The sequence below is a fragment of the Aethina tumida genome, chromosome 1 (genome assembly GCF_024364675.1).
Source record: "Aethina tumida isolate Nest 87 chromosome 1, icAetTumi1.1, whole genome shotgun sequence".
NCBI classification, from domain to species: Eukaryota; Metazoa; Arthropoda; class Insecta; order Coleoptera; family Nitidulidae; genus Aethina; species Aethina tumida.
Genome location: NC_065435.1, coordinates 55,320,180 through 55,335,760, shown reverse-complemented (window position 1 = coordinate 55,335,760; position 15,581 = coordinate 55,320,180). Strand labels below are relative to the sequence as shown.

The window sequence follows — 15,581 nt, the reverse complement described above, 5'->3', positions numbered from 1 at the left end:
CCCACCGACCGTCTCACAAATGTTCTACCATCTGACCCAAACAAATTAAATTTACTTTCGTCACTCCAAAGGACAGTGCCATTTTTCCTGAGTGGGATTTTGCAAATCCAGGCGGGACGCTCTGTTTTTCTTTGATACCATCTGGATTAAATTGTGTTAAAAATTTCTCCGTGATTTGTCTTGATGTTTTACAAGAAAACTTTTTATAATTTTGTACATCTTGGGAGTGATTTTTCGTGGACGTCCTGGTTTGCGTCAATTTTCAACACCACCTTGAGTTTATACAAAGTCTTCGAAACAGCCCTCTGAGTAATATTTAATGTTTTTACCTCGTCACATTGCGTTTGGCTAATTTCATAAAGTTCAACTACTCTTTTCCCAAATTGAAGTGAAAAGTAAATATTTAGTCATTTCAACGATGAAACCGACCGAAAATGTTAAGAATTTAAGGAAATAATATTCCATACTTTTTTCCAAGTCAAAAAACATATCCGATTAAAAGACCTAAATAAAAAACGATGAACGGCAATACTAATATATTGGACCGTAAACACAAACTAGCGAATTTGTTAAACACCATTACAACAAATATGAAAAATTTCTGAAGATAAAAATCCAATTTTTAAAACAATTTCATACTTTTTTCCGCCACTGTATATGAGAGTTATATCATTTTATTGTAATTAAAAGATATTTTAATGTGAACTGTTATAATAATATTAATTTACTACTATAGCATTATAAAACCTACCATATTCTTATTTTACAAGATGTTACATATATAAGAAGTCTAAAGATTGGGACAGTTAAGATAAACCATCTCTTAACCATTCCGTCATGGATCATTTCTTCAATATATGGAGGTAAATTGTTGTTTAATATATCCCTGTACATAAACCAGTCTAAGGGGGTCTACGTCAAGAAAATTAAAGGATCCCCAGCGTAATTAAACTACCACCATGTTTCGCTGTGGTTATAAAAAGCTTTTTGTGTAGTTTTGTCTATATAGGATGTTTAACATATCATTTTTTTATAAATTATATTTAGACTTGTGACTAAAAACTTCTGTTCTGTGGTCCAATTAATCAGCAAGTCAGTATTAGACTTTTCTTGTAGGTCTGTGGTCAAACAAACCCCTAACCACTAATCATCTTCTCACAGTCCTTGAACTAATTTCCATTCCATTCCATTTTCCCCAGGTTGCTTTTAATTTCATTTGACGATAACATTTGATTGTTTTTTGACGTTGACTTATTTACCCGTAAACTCTTTCACTCGATCTTGGTGACACTGAATTATAACTTTTCTTACAGTTTCACTTCGACCAATGAAATACCATAAATTAACCCTTAAACTGCATTAATTAGTATATTATGCTGTAAATAATCATAAAAATTTATAAAACTTTCTGCCATTAGCACTCAATTTAAAAAAATTTGATTATTTCTGAGGTAACAAAAATATATTAAATAATTTAAATTATTATATATAAAGTAATATTTTAAGGAGATTTCAACGATAAGCAGTTGTTAAGTACTGTTCCAACAGGTTTACCAGCTTCAACCCATTGTTAGGACATGTGTTCAAGAAGAAAATTCGCATTTGTTAAACGCTGGTTACAGGACGCACTTCATTTTGTTCATCTTTTAAGCAGATCAAACTAAAATCGTTGGATTTCATCATTTACAGCCATTGAGAGGGTGACATGCCAATTGCTTTAAGCTGCTTTTTGAACACTTTAAATTTCTGACTCAAAAAGAGAAGTTTTAAATACAATGTGAAAAAAGTTAATATCATAATTAGAAAGAACATAAAAAAACTTTCAAATAATATATGCAGTTTAATACAAAAATGTTAAAATATAATATGAAAATTTATTCAAATAAATTATGAACCAAAAACGTAAATATATTTTTTGGTACATATTATTTACAATATGAATGATTTATAATATTTAATTAAACTGTACATTAAAATATTTTTTCTTCATTATTCATCAGTTCATCAGATGGTTACTTTTTCCTTTTTAAACGTATACAATCTCCTATTATTTTTTTTTTGTTTCAGGAATATTTAGAAATTAACGCAATAATAAAACTTGCGTAATTGAGGAAATTCCATTGAAATTATCGCTACAATATTCATACATGTTCATCACTAAACATTATGCCGAAAACCAGATATCCTAAAAATAAATAACAATTAAAAATTGCAATTGGAACTCATAAATTTCACCATACCGGAATGTTAATGAAAGACTCCAGTGGATATTTCCTTTCAGCATTCGCGTTTCACAATTTTAATTCGCTTGGAATAAATTCGCGCGTCCGGTCAATTAAATAAATTAAATTTCAGGAACGGAATGGCCGTCGATTGCCAGTTGATGGTCGCGGTTTCAAGAACCGAACAGTCCTCGAATCCAATCAATTTGTCGCCGTTATTGACGTAGATCGGGCGAGATTAATAAATATTTTTACAGTGGTGTTTTATGAAAAAAATAAATGCTAACATTTGAAATCAAAATTATTATTTTAATCCAGCTCTACAATTTTTGATGTATTTATTGGTGGATTTTTTGAGCAATTAGTATCAATTATGTGTCTGAAGAAGAAATGGAAATTTTTCGAGAGTAATTAAAATAAAAAACAAAGAAGGAATTAACTTTGACAATTATAAGTTTATATTTCTCTTTGTTTCAACTTTCTCAATATAATCGTGTTTATTTTTCATGCAAAATTATAAACTGAGTCTAAATTGACTAACTGACATAATAAAAGGACTGCTCCTTTTACTACTCATTCAAAGCGAGTTTTAATAAATTCACAATCCTTACGTTAACAATCTGTGACTTGTGTAAGTATTTGAGGAAGGTGAACTTTAGACAATCTTAATGTTCTCACCAAATGGTTTCAGTATATGAATACATGAATTTTATCATTTGTCTCTCCTATCTAGTACTAAAAGATCTACCAAGAAGTTCACTGTCACAAAAGCGACTAATCCGGAGAAGTTATTCGGGCTGAATTGATCGAATTAACTGTCAATGTGAAATATGAATTCACCTTTTATTATATTTTTCAGCCATTTGCTTTATGAACCTTACATTCTCCCTAAATCCATAAAAGTTCTTTGAAATTGCTCTTCTTTGAGAGATCACTTACTGATATTTCGTTACAGCTGCTGTGGGATTTGATTTTAATTACTTTTTTAATTAAACATCTACGAACTGCAATTTTCGAAAGATAAAAGGATCTAAAATAAAACGGAAACCGCATGCTGGCTAATTCAAGTGAAAAAACAATTCACAGACTTTAATCACGAAGTATATCAAACGAGATAAGAAAGGAGAGTCATCTTCGAACATTGATAATTTCGCAACCAACGCAATTTATTCGTCGCACCATTGACACAGTGAACTTGGTACCAATTCTACAAATGTAAAAAACATTGCGACGGACGGAAGTGTGCGTGTAAACCCGTGTGGCAATAGACGTAACAAACGCCACGGCTGTAATTAATTTTATTGGAATGTGTGCCCAACTCCCACGCTTTGTTGTCGCATTTGTAAAGTTAATTGCGAAAATATGCATTCTTCCAAAAGGAAATAAGATTGGTGTCAAAGTACAAGGTTGCAGTACATCGGCTGCGAAAATAATCCGAGTTTTTTTCTCGAAAATTTTCCTTTTTTTGCGTTTCACAACTGAATTTTTCACAGAAAAACGATTGTAAGTGGTACGAATCTTACCAGTTAAGAACAGTAATAACTGAATATATCTCCACGGAGCAGGTTCGCTTGGATATGCTAATTTCCTTATAAATATTTATTATCAGTTTTAATTCATATTATTATGACGTAATGATATAAACACGCGTATTTGAAAATAACGTTTGCGCATGTTGGTAATAAAAATTTTATCTGGTTAAGGGGTCAGCGTTTCTATTCACATATTGTTTTTGCTGTTTCTTAAGGGACCAGAGGTCTATCAAAAAGAAAATAGGTGGAACAACAACATCAATTAAGCGAATGTTACACGGTTTATTTCTATTTTAAGATTAATTACATGAAGTATTTTACATAATCATATCGGATTTCCTAATATACCAATTCGTTCTAATACCAGATATTGACATTGAAAATTTCGTAATAAAATTGTTCTCATTTTCGTCCGTTGGGAAACAGACAACTACCCTTGACACAGTGATCTTGGGCTTAATTTTAATTTTATGTTTAATATTAAAAATGTTGTGCCGGACGGAAACGTCGCGTGAACTTTCAGACAAATACATATGTTTTTTTTTGTAATTTAAGATACGTGGCAAAAACAAATTATTTTTTCAGTTAAATGAGCTCAATTTTCTAGGACAATGTCATAAACAAAATTTTTTTATTTAACTTATTTGTTACTCATGAAAGGAAAAAATATAAATTAGAACATTTAATGCAAATAAATTTAATTATTGAATTGAAATTAAATTCTCAAAAGTTCCATTAAATAGTGACAATTAGTTATATATATTGAAAAAAGAATATTGCTTACTTGTAATACATGTCACTGGTAAATAAATATTTTGAAATATATATCTTTTGAGCTGAAATAGCAACAACATATGCTAATTTTTATATTTAACCTCGATATTTTCTCATCTTCGATAGGTAATTTTTACCAAGTCAATAAATATTTCTTGTTTGAATAATATATTAATTTAATATTTTAGAGTTTTTAACTATATCAGCCTGCAGAAAAAGTATAACAGCTTTTTTTTAATTTTTTAAAGGTAAAACTTTCTACAGGTACTTTTTTACTTTGTATAAGAAATTTACCAAAAAAATCTCGTAAAACTTCAAGGTTATATGTACAACTTTTTTATTTCTATTATTATTTGTCTTTAAAATATCTAAAAAAAAATAAGCTTATAAGAAATAATAATTTATAATACACTTAAAATGTTTTTGTTAAATTACAAAAATATATCTAACGAATTTTCTCATCTTAGAGAGATAATTTTTTACTAACTCAATAAATAATTTTAATTTTAATGATAAATATTATTTATTTAATATTTTTTGGATCTTGATATCTTTTTTGTATAATTTTTCTCAAAAAATATAAAAAAACAATTTAATTGAGGTTTTTAACCTACTGATTAACTATTATCTTCAGGCTTAGGCAATGGCTTAAAGAATTTTGTAATTTATTCTTGCTTGGCAGTTTTTAGAAGCTCTTTCAATTCAGACTGATATTCAGCAGAAGCATTAGCAATTTGCCTCTTAAAAATAAGACTTTGTTCCGCCACTTCCATTTTTTCTATTGCTGGATTGAAGTTGAAGGTCGTCTGTAACCTTATTTTATCTTCGGATTTTTTATTGATCAATTACTCGTTCAAAATTTTTGTAACGAATGGAAAGATGAAACTATAAATGCATATGCAATGCGGCTCTTACCAAAGGATGGAACTGTTTGTTTGAATTCTCATAAACAACCGAACACGGCGAAGGCGGCTTATGTCAAAGACCGAAAAAATACAGCATCGATATTATTTAAAAACATACTTTTGTCATAGTTGTAATAAGGTCTATTTTACTATTTTATTAGTCCATTTAACGGCGCGTTTACAAAGGATATTGTACCGATGTTCAGATTTAGATCCGTGAATAAGGAAATCTTTAGTCGCGAGTACAGAAATTGGGTCATATTTTTTTAATCCGCGAATAGTGAAACCGTGAGTGTAGGAAGCGCGAATAAAAAGCTTTTACTGTATACTAAATTATTTTAGACAGTAGTATTTTTGATAAGTTTTCTCATCTTCGATAGATAATTTTTACTAACTTAATAAATATATTTAATTTAAATAAAAAATAATTTAAAATTTTAATAATTTGAAACTTTAACAATCTATAAGCTTTTCATAAATATCACAAAACATATTAAGCACACGTGTATAAAAACTATATACTTAATGTGTCTAAAATTGTCTTAAATATCCGGAGCTCTATTGTATATATGTATATACATATATGATTGCCGTAGATTTATTTACTTATTATTTAATTAAATGGTAAATTTTTCTACAGGTATTTTTTATATACCGTAAGATATTACCAAAAAAATATCAAAATTTCAAAATATGTGCAATTTTATTATATCAAATAGAAACTATTATTTAATTTGTTTTTAAAGTATTTAAAAAAATCATAATAATTTCAAAAAATAATAATTTGTGATATTCGTAATTAGTTTTAGCCTAATTATAAGAATATTTCTTTGATAGCTAATTTTCAATAACTCAATAAACATTTTAATAACAATTATTAATCTAATTTAATATTTTGAAACTATAACAGCCTCAAGTTTTATGTTAATATTAAAAAATATATTCAGCGTAAGAGTATAAAAAAGTAGTGTCTAATATAGATTTATTTAGATAAACATTTACAGAATACAATATACACATTTTCCAGAATATAAAATTAATTAAATATACACAATGTGTCCAAATATTCGGACATCATTGATGGCTGTAAATCGCATCTTGATATCTTCTCCCCTTTCTGAAATATGTACGAAAACTGATAGCATTTTTGTTTAATTTTGAAAAATGGTAGAACTTACGAAATGCACTTTTTTATATTGATACTTAAATTTTCGAGCTGATATGTGCAACTTTTTTATTTTAAAAATCGAACTTGCTAGAAACAATGATTTAAGACATATTAAATTAGCTTTAGCCAAATTACAACAATGCGTTAGTATTTGTGAATAAAAATTTGTTCTTTCTTTTTACCAAATATAATAAATTACGAGTTATGAACAGTTGCTCAATAATCAACATTATTAATTAACACGTATTTTTTCATGTATGAAGCTTAGTTTTTGAGATTTTGCTACACTTTAAAAAATATTTTAAATATAAATATGTATGTACTTGATGCTCAGTTCATATTTTTTCGATATAAAATGCTTTATCTCTGCAAATAATTTTATTGCTCTTGTGAAACAATATTTGATAGGCCTAGTTAATGTCAAGGATTGATTTGAACCCGATTAATCTATTAAAATAAACAAGTCATTAAAAAATGGAAAATATTTTATCTTAACCGTCCAATTTTTTTCAATAAATTGTTTACCAAACAAATAGAGACCTTACAAGTATTTACAAGACCCAAATGGAATACATTATCATAAATTTTTTGAACCAGCACAACGAGGAATTGATGACGCCAGTGCTTTTTTAGGTCAAGTTTTCTTGTGGGAGTAATAATACGAAATTCAAAATCACTCAAAGTCAACAAATCCTTTTTACAGAGACCATCAAAACTGAAACATTCCCACGTTACGCTTAAAGAATGGGCTTTTTATAATACGAGTACAATTTAATTGGATCTATTTAAATTATCGTTCGTGGGGTTGACATTGAAATAATTTTTTTCGTCGTTGTCGCCACATGCGTTCGGCATAAAAATTTGCTGAAAAAATAATACGCACGCCGTTCTCATGTATCCCGTATAAATTATTCCAACATTGAAAACGCGTTTTGTTTATGTTTACAACTAATTATGTTCCTTGTTGTCGAATTGATTCACCTAAGACACGTGTCGTGAATCACGTTTTTTTAAAAACGACCATTGTGAATTTATTTTGTACGGTTTTCCGTGTTATTAATAGGAAATCATGTTTATAATTTAAAATTAGTTCAAGTAATAATTTGTTATATTTATCCCGAGTAGACGGAGCGAAAACAAAGTTAGTGATAAGGATTAAAACGTCAACTAGTAATTAATCTCCAATATTAATTAGTCTGTAATTTGATTAATTCTTCGAAATTATGACTGACCCGTCAACATCAGCACACCAAAACATCCACCAAGGATTCAATTACTTAACAATTGTGTTCTCCATGTCGGTTTTGGCCTAATTTACATTGTTATAGTATGCTCGGGTTATCTCCATATAAATTATTTCAATGCGACTCATACAGAATGAAAATTTCATTTCAGTAATATTTATAACAATTAAATAAAACAACATGAAATTATATTATTACACTATATCTTTCAAATAGCACTTATCTTTTCTTAAAATTTATAATTATAAGTAATTATTATTGCTGATATTTCTTACTAAATATAATTGGAATATGTTACTTTGTTGCGCTAAAGTGTGACCTAACATAGATAGATGTATTTCTGCTTTTATCTCTTTCGAAAACAATAATCGTACTGAAACAACACATTTTAGAGGTAGACGGTGGCATAAAATGAATTCTTTACGACAATATTGTCAACAAAAGGTCAGGAGAGCACAGGGCGACTCGCCCAAACAACTTAAAGATAGAATAGTATCTAAAAAATATTTCGTAGGATTTCGAGGGAGTCATACTGAAGTTGATAGAGAAATGGCAAAAGGTCATTGATAATAATGAGTTAAATAAAATTAAAAAATATTTGTTTCATTCAAACAACTATCTTCCTTATTTGCTTATTGGCGAATGAGTTGATTCATAAAATATCATCAATTGTATTGCTTTTAATGCAAAGAGATCTATTTTAATTCATTAATGCACGTTTCTTAAGTTTCTTTAACGATACAGTCCCAGACGTTTATTCTGGTTCCTTAAACAGTGCCTGTTATAAGAGCTCCACTTTAATGTATCTTTGTTATTGAGCTGTTGAGAATGAAACTTTCAGGACGTGATTTGTTGTGTTTTTAAAGGGTTATCTAACTGTTAATTTAAATTTCCGATAAATAACCATCTTTGTGTATTATAATGAAAAAACTTAAAATGTGTAAAATTTTTTTTCCCTTGTATCTGTTTTATTCTAAATAATACATATAATGTATTTGAAATTTAATGAAAAAATTAGGAGCTATTGCAATCTGTAAACAGATTTCATAAATTTTGTTTCAGTCTCCATTATAACGGACAAAGATGATCATCTAAAATTTGATTTACCATATAGATAAACCACCAAAAACACAACACACTGTGGACATTTCGATCTCAACAGTTCTATAACAAAAATACATTAAAAAAAAAATGTGTATTTAACAAATTTTTGAGCAAAAACATTAATAAATATTATGTCAGAATGTTTGAAATGTAAAGAAATTCAATTTATGTGTGTGATAAAAATATACATATGGTAACTGTTTTAATTAAAATCTTTAACAATTTAAATTTATCAATTTAAATGTGACCCTAATTACAAGTTTACTACGCTAGGCATTAAAATACATGCATTGTTAGCGACATCTATCAATGGGACGCCCAAGCTTATTTTTTAACATATTGTAAACTTTTCTTGTATGAACTAAATATTTCTACTATAGAGATAATGTATAATAATTTAATTAATATTTTATAACTATTCAGTTTTAGGTTCAGACTTAAAAATCAAACTAATTACAATTAAGCTAAAATTATAATAATAATATATCATCGTTATAGTTCAAATAAAGAAAAACATATTCTTATATATTACCATCGCTTAATAATTTATTATTATTAATAAATTAAAATTGAAATATTAATTCAATTTGCAGGTTAATATAATATAGATGGCAAATATAATATGTAATTATTAAAAGTTATTGAATAAGTTCAAATATTAAACGAATGAAAATTCGTTCAAAATTTTAGGTATGTCTCCGCTTTTAAATTTCAATTAGCTACTTACAGAAAACTACGAACACCTGAGGTGACATCTATCGGTGGGGACGTAGAGAAGATTTTTTAAAGTACAAATGGAAGCCGATGAAAGAAACCATTAAGTTACAGCCCCTTAACCTTGTACTCTAACCTCAATTCTTAGTAAACAAATAAATTGAACCAAGAAACATATTTAATCGTTTTAGGTAAGGCATGCCAATGAAAGGTACACCAACATGTTTGAAATGCAAAGCCACGGAATCTCCCATGTGGACAAATGCGGAAAATTTAGGGGCTCTTTGTTTGAACTGCGTTAATGAAACAAAAGATATTATGAAAAAAGAACAGGAGGAGGATGAGGACGATAAACAGGAAGAAAATAAGACCGGCAAACGTAAAATTCGTCAAACGAGATCTTACAAGACACGATTAAATCCACTCGCCTTGCCCAAAACTGCTCAGCCAAAAAGTGGCAAGGGCCGAAGACAGATCTTTAAACAGAGACCACCCTTGAAAGCGCCCATGGCCGTTGCTACTCCCGTCACGAGTAATTATGTTTTTCACAAGGTAAATTTTGTGTTGTTAGTTAAAAGTATGTGTTTATATTGTAATAATTTTTACAGGGAAGTTATATTCAAATAGGGGACATAGTTTCAATGACTGGTGAGGATGGAGATAAATACTATGCCCAAATTAGAGGGTTGTTAACAGATCAATATTGTAAAAAAAGTGCTGTGATTACATGGCTTTTACCCACTAAGAGGAGTCCTCCTCCAAATGTTAAATTTGATCCTGCCACTTATGTGATTGGTAAGGTTTTCAAATTTTAATTAATTGATTTAAACAATCATGAATATATACACATATTTATTTTGGATAAAAACAATTTTATTTATTAGGCCCTGAGGAGGAGGTTCTTAGAGATTTAGACTGTATGGAGTTTATAATGCATGCACCATCAGATTACTTCATGTGCAGAAATTCTCCTTATCCAAATATGCGTCCTTCAGCAGTAGGAGGATATATATGGACCACCATGGAAAATATTAAAAGAATGGCTGGTTAAACTCACACTTGTTTTTAACAACATTTACAATTATATACAACAAATATATTATTTTTTTATTTAATCGTATTTTATTATTAGATTGATTAATAGGTCAGTAGTAGTATAATAACACACAATACAATAGTTACTAACTATTACTAATCATGTTAGTGTAAAATAAATAAAATAGCCTCTTAAGATTTAAAAAAATATTTTATTACACATACTGCAATGAAAATATCATTAGATTATTTAACCAAACGATTACACAATAATCAAACAAACCTTAAACAATTTAAAACAATCTTATAATAAAACATGATTCACAAAACCATATGGTTTTCGAAAGTGAGTAATATTACTCACTTACGTATATTCCTTACAACCAAACATAATGCGATGGCACCCGCAATACAGATTCCCACAATGGATAAATTGGAAATTCTACTGGAGGGTAGAATGGCAGCCTACAAAAATACACGAAATATTAATTAGCTTATAAACTAGAAAACAAAGCTGCGAACCCATCCTCCCTGCTGTTGTATCCAATAAGCCAATCTTCCACTGATATAGCAAGTAGTCCAGTAGTAAATCCTAATAAAACATCCCGCTATCCTCTCCTGTAAGGCACGTATCGATAAATCTGTACAGAAATAGAATAGAACCAGAACTCGTTCCCATGTAACACCACCTTCCTGAAAACAATAGTATTTACGAACTCGTCTTGTTCAACTATTCAACATACTAACTTGAAATAATCCTATTAACAGTTCCTGAAATGTACGAGGATTGAGACTATCCAAATCAACGTTGTGGGCTTGTTCTCGTACCCACTGCCTCTGTGGTGAATTTTCGAAAATGTCCGCTACTGCTCGCATATTCCTGGTGTTCCTGCTCGCGTTTTCCATTCTGGTAGATCCTAATTGGGGGGCATCGAGACCGACGCGTCTGATCTGGGACATCAAGTGTGTGAGATAAAGTTCGTTCGTTTCCCTGATGACTTCGGGATCTGTTGGTAATTCTGTGGCACCAGTACCGCGTTGCAGTTCATTGATTATTATTAAATCGTTGGGATCACACATTTTCAAACACAAAGTAGCCGTACAAAGTTGAAGATACAAGAAAAATACCCAGATTTATTAAGAAAAACACAAACAAACTGTCACATACGTACACAGGATAAATTTGTTTTATGATGTAGTTTTTATACACTTTTTTATTGTACGGTGTGGATATGGATCGTTTTATTATTTCGTGAATGTTTATAATGTATTATGAATTTATTATTTTTCAGTTAGACTAAAATTAAATTAATTATTTTAGTTTTTTATTAACTTTTCGACTGGGTTTAATTGATCAATTAAGTTTTTAGAAAAACCCGTTATAATAAGAAGAATTTTCAACGAAACCATATGAACATTTACGATTCTGTTAAAAAGACTGTATTAAGTACCCTACTTAAACAATTGTTGACCAACAGTATCTGTTACGGGAGAAAATTATAATGATTCCTTTTCTAAAATTTGGATCAATACAAAATCTTGGAAATGCGGTTTCTATACAGGGTTTTCTTCTCATTTTCTGTTGGACTCTTATTACAATTTTTTTTTTGAAGAAATCGACTTATTTTTTAAAAGTGCATATCTGGTTAAAATATTTCGGATAACTTTGAAACACCTTGTATAATATAATTTTGTTTTAGTCAATAGTAAAATAAAATATTTAATAAATTATCTTTATTGCTGTCTACAAACTGAAAAGATTTTGGATGTTCTTCAGCAAACATGCGCTGATTTTATTGGAAATCACAAAAAAGTTTCACTTACATATTACTCAAAATATATAATTACCAATTGAAATAATAATTATTTGTTTAAAAATAGATTGTATATTCTGTCTAACAATTATAATTGGTCCTTTATAAAGCGTCTTAACATCATCAATAATCTGCATCCTTTAAATTAATGTACTCTCTAGTTTTAATTGTGGAAGGTATTTTTCACATTTAAATCTCTGCGTATGCATATAACGTCAAATTATCCAGAATGAATTACATAGTATGAAACAGCTTGTAATGTAAAATGAATGTCTCATGTAAAACTTTGCTTTTATCGATTGAAACTATTTATTGCATAATTTCAAATATTCTTTTCATTTTTATTAATTTTTTTAATTTCCTTTAAAGATGTATAATTTTTTATACATTTGTTTCTATAGAACCACCATGATAACATAATATAATTATTTTCTGTTGAAAAGTATCACTGTAACAATAAATTAATTCTATCGTTAATTTTTACCGATCTATTTCTTTTAAACAAATATATTTGTCAACATCTGAAAACTATTCTGTGAAAAATGTGCTTAACTTGAAAATTAAGTGACATAGACAATAAATAAAATATTTATTTGGTTAGCCTTTTTAATTTTTTTTTTATTAATGTTGATTTTAATAATTTGTCAATATCTTATATAGATATTTTTATGTTCTATATTTAGACCCTAAGTGCAAAAATTTTTTCTCGAAACTATTTTATGAGGATATGACTCGTTTTGCATGAACGCTCCTCACATATCCTATAGATGCAGCGGGTCAACATCTGGTATTCACACAGTCATTGCTTAGACCAACGATCCAAATGCAAATAAAAATATATTTTGCAATGCAGTGAAACAAACTGGGTTTATACATTGTAGGTGTTTCTGCTACAGCACAGACATAAAATTGCAACATAAAGTCATACTGTCAGTTTTTATTATAGTTAATAGGAATTTCATCTGCAAATTTATTTAAATTTAGAGATTAGAATTATTAGGTGCAATGGCGGTGTTAGAATAACAATCTTGTAGTCCGCCATTGCAGCAGAATAATGCAAACACAAATTTAAAACAAGTGTCTATGCTTTGTAATAACATTTTATTGCGTATATTCTTTTAATTTGCAATAAAACTCTATGTAGTTTTGAAGGAGCAATACACCCTGTACGGGTGTATATGTATATTTGTAGTATTTGTAATGTACTTGTGTACTTAACTTTGTTATGAACTCCTGGTCCTGGACTCATGGATTCACGGCAAATACTTGCCGCTTTATACCCCGAAGAAAACTGCATAATACTGAAAAATACTGCAAATTTTTATGAATCATCAATTTCAATCAATATTTATATATTTTAATCATCAAGTGTAACATTAAGATACATTTTATAAGACCTACCTGAAACATTGAATAGTCCTGTCAATTTCAAATGGAGAATTTCTAAGAAAACGTTCAATAAGATTTACTTATAGAGAAAGAATTGAAATTTTTATCAAATAGATAAAAACTTAAAGTATCTTGTTTCGAACATTTCGATTTCAGTTGAAAAGATTAGAGACAAAGTCGTGAGAACCATGTAACGGTGTAAAGGACAGTGTCTTGTGTTGATGTTGGTGTTCGGCTAAGGGTGAAGGCCTACTTGGCGGTTGTAGAGTGGAGTAGAGCAGATCCTATGTAGGTCGGCGTGGCAACGCGGCGGCACGCCGTCTGTCCGCCGTCCATGCAGAGAGTGTGGGGGCGCAAAGCGCCGGTCCTCGGCTATAGCGCAATCTGCGCGCCACACCGCCTCGCTATCGACCTACCCTGCCGCCGTCGAATAACCGCCGTCGCGTTGGCCGCCAGTCCGCGCCCGGCACGGCACAAGGCAATGACAGCCTCCGCAAGCGCTCCACACCACAACCGTAGCGCCAACCGAAGAACTGTTGTTCACAGCCAGCAGCCCCGCAATCAACTATGACAGCTAGCGCGAGTCCCCCGCGTGGCCGTCGCACGGCCAAGGAGCTGCTCCTACTCCTCGTTCTGGTAGCCGCGCGCCACGCCACCGCCGCCAAACAATTCCATGTCTACGAGGAGGACCCCTACGAAGAAGACAACGCCACCGCCAACGTCCCGACGAGTACAAGTACGGTCACCCCCAAGCCGGGACCGAAGTTAGTGGTGCCGCAACAGCCCCATTCCACTCAACCGCCGAACACCACGTTCGGCAACGTGACCCATCAGAAGGATGACCCACTCTTCCCCAAGGATCTGTTCACTGAGGAGCAGCGGAGAAATGGCGCGATCTTGTTACACATACTCGGTGTGGTGTACATGTTTGTGGCCCTGGCCATAGTTTGTGACGAGTTCTTCGTACCCTCTCTGGACGTTATCATTGAGAAGCTCGCCATTCAGGACGACGTGGCCGGTGCCACTTTTATGGCAGCAGGAGGCAGTGCTCCTGAACTCTTCACCAGTGTCATAGGCGTGTTCGTTTCCTTCGACGACGTTGGCATCGGTACCATTGTCGGTTCGGCCGTGTTTAACATCCTCTTCGTCATCGGCATGTGCGCGATCTTCTCCAGGACTGTTCTGAGTCTTACCTGGTGGCCACTTTTCAGAGACTGCTTTTTCTACTCAGTTAGTTTGATTACGTTGATATTGTTCTTCAAGGACAATAACATCTACTGGTACGAGGCCCTTATCCTCTTCTCCTTTTACATTGCCTACGTCAGCTTTATGAAATGGAATCAACCGATGGAAAGGCTCGTCAAGAAACTCATCTACAAGAACAAGGTTACCAGAGTCCGCAGTACCGACCAACTCATGCCCACGGTATGTACTTTATCGCTTTATCTTCTTTACTGCAGCTTCTACCCAACAACCACACATGTACATACAACATAAATATTGACACATGCAGTCATTTCATCAGACCCATAGTACCCAGAAATAGCCTAAAAAAACAAGATATTTCCATATTTAACATTCCTCGAACCTTTCATGTTGACTTTTGTCGTGTAGATCGGCGGTTGCGTTCAGGTCCGGAATATTTGGCCTACTTATACGAATTGGGGGTTATAAGGAATT

General features: G+C 31.2%; 3 protein-coding genes across 7 annotated transcripts in view; 2 read left to right on the top strand and 1 right to left on the bottom strand.

The window, feature by feature from the left end:
- The first annotated feature begins 9,780 nt into the window (after nucleotides 1–9,780).
- LOC109602252 (GATA zinc finger domain-containing protein 1) lies at nucleotides 9,781–10,778 on the top strand. Its single transcript, XM_020018582.2, has 3 exons — nucleotides 9,781–10,215; nucleotides 10,272–10,458; nucleotides 10,548–10,778. The coding sequence occupies exons 1-3, from the start codon at nucleotides 9,862–9,864 to the stop codon at nucleotides 10,712–10,714; spliced, it is 708 nt and encodes a 235-aa protein (XP_019874141.1). The 5' UTR covers nucleotides 9,781–9,861; the 3' UTR covers nucleotides 10,715–10,778.
- A 112-nt stretch (nucleotides 10,779–10,890) lies between these two features.
- On the bottom strand, nucleotides 10,891–11,881 carry LOC109602366 (apoptosis regulator BAX). Its single transcript, XM_020018731.2, has 3 exons — nucleotides 11,446–11,881; nucleotides 11,221–11,391; nucleotides 10,891–11,163 (listed from the first exon to the last, which is right to left on the bottom strand). The coding sequence occupies exons 1-3, from the start codon at nucleotides 11,776–11,778 to the stop codon at nucleotides 11,059–11,061; spliced, it is 609 nt and encodes a 202-aa protein (XP_019874290.1). The 5' UTR covers nucleotides 11,779–11,881; the 3' UTR covers nucleotides 10,891–11,058.
- A 2,517-nt stretch (nucleotides 11,882–14,398) lies between these two features.
- The window catches only part of LOC109602724 (sodium/potassium/calcium exchanger Nckx30C), an 80,717-nt gene continuing 79,534 nt past the window's right edge, over nucleotides 14,399–15,581 (top strand). For all 5 annotated transcript variants that reach the window (XM_020019193.2, XM_020019185.2, XM_020019178.2 and 2 more), the window contains exon 1: nucleotides 14,399–15,326. In XM_020019193.2, coding sequence (XP_019874752.1) covers nucleotides 14,469–15,326 — 858 coding nt within the window. In that variant the 5' untranslated portion in view covers nucleotides 14,399–14,468. The remainder of the gene's footprint in view (nucleotides 15,327–15,581) is intronic.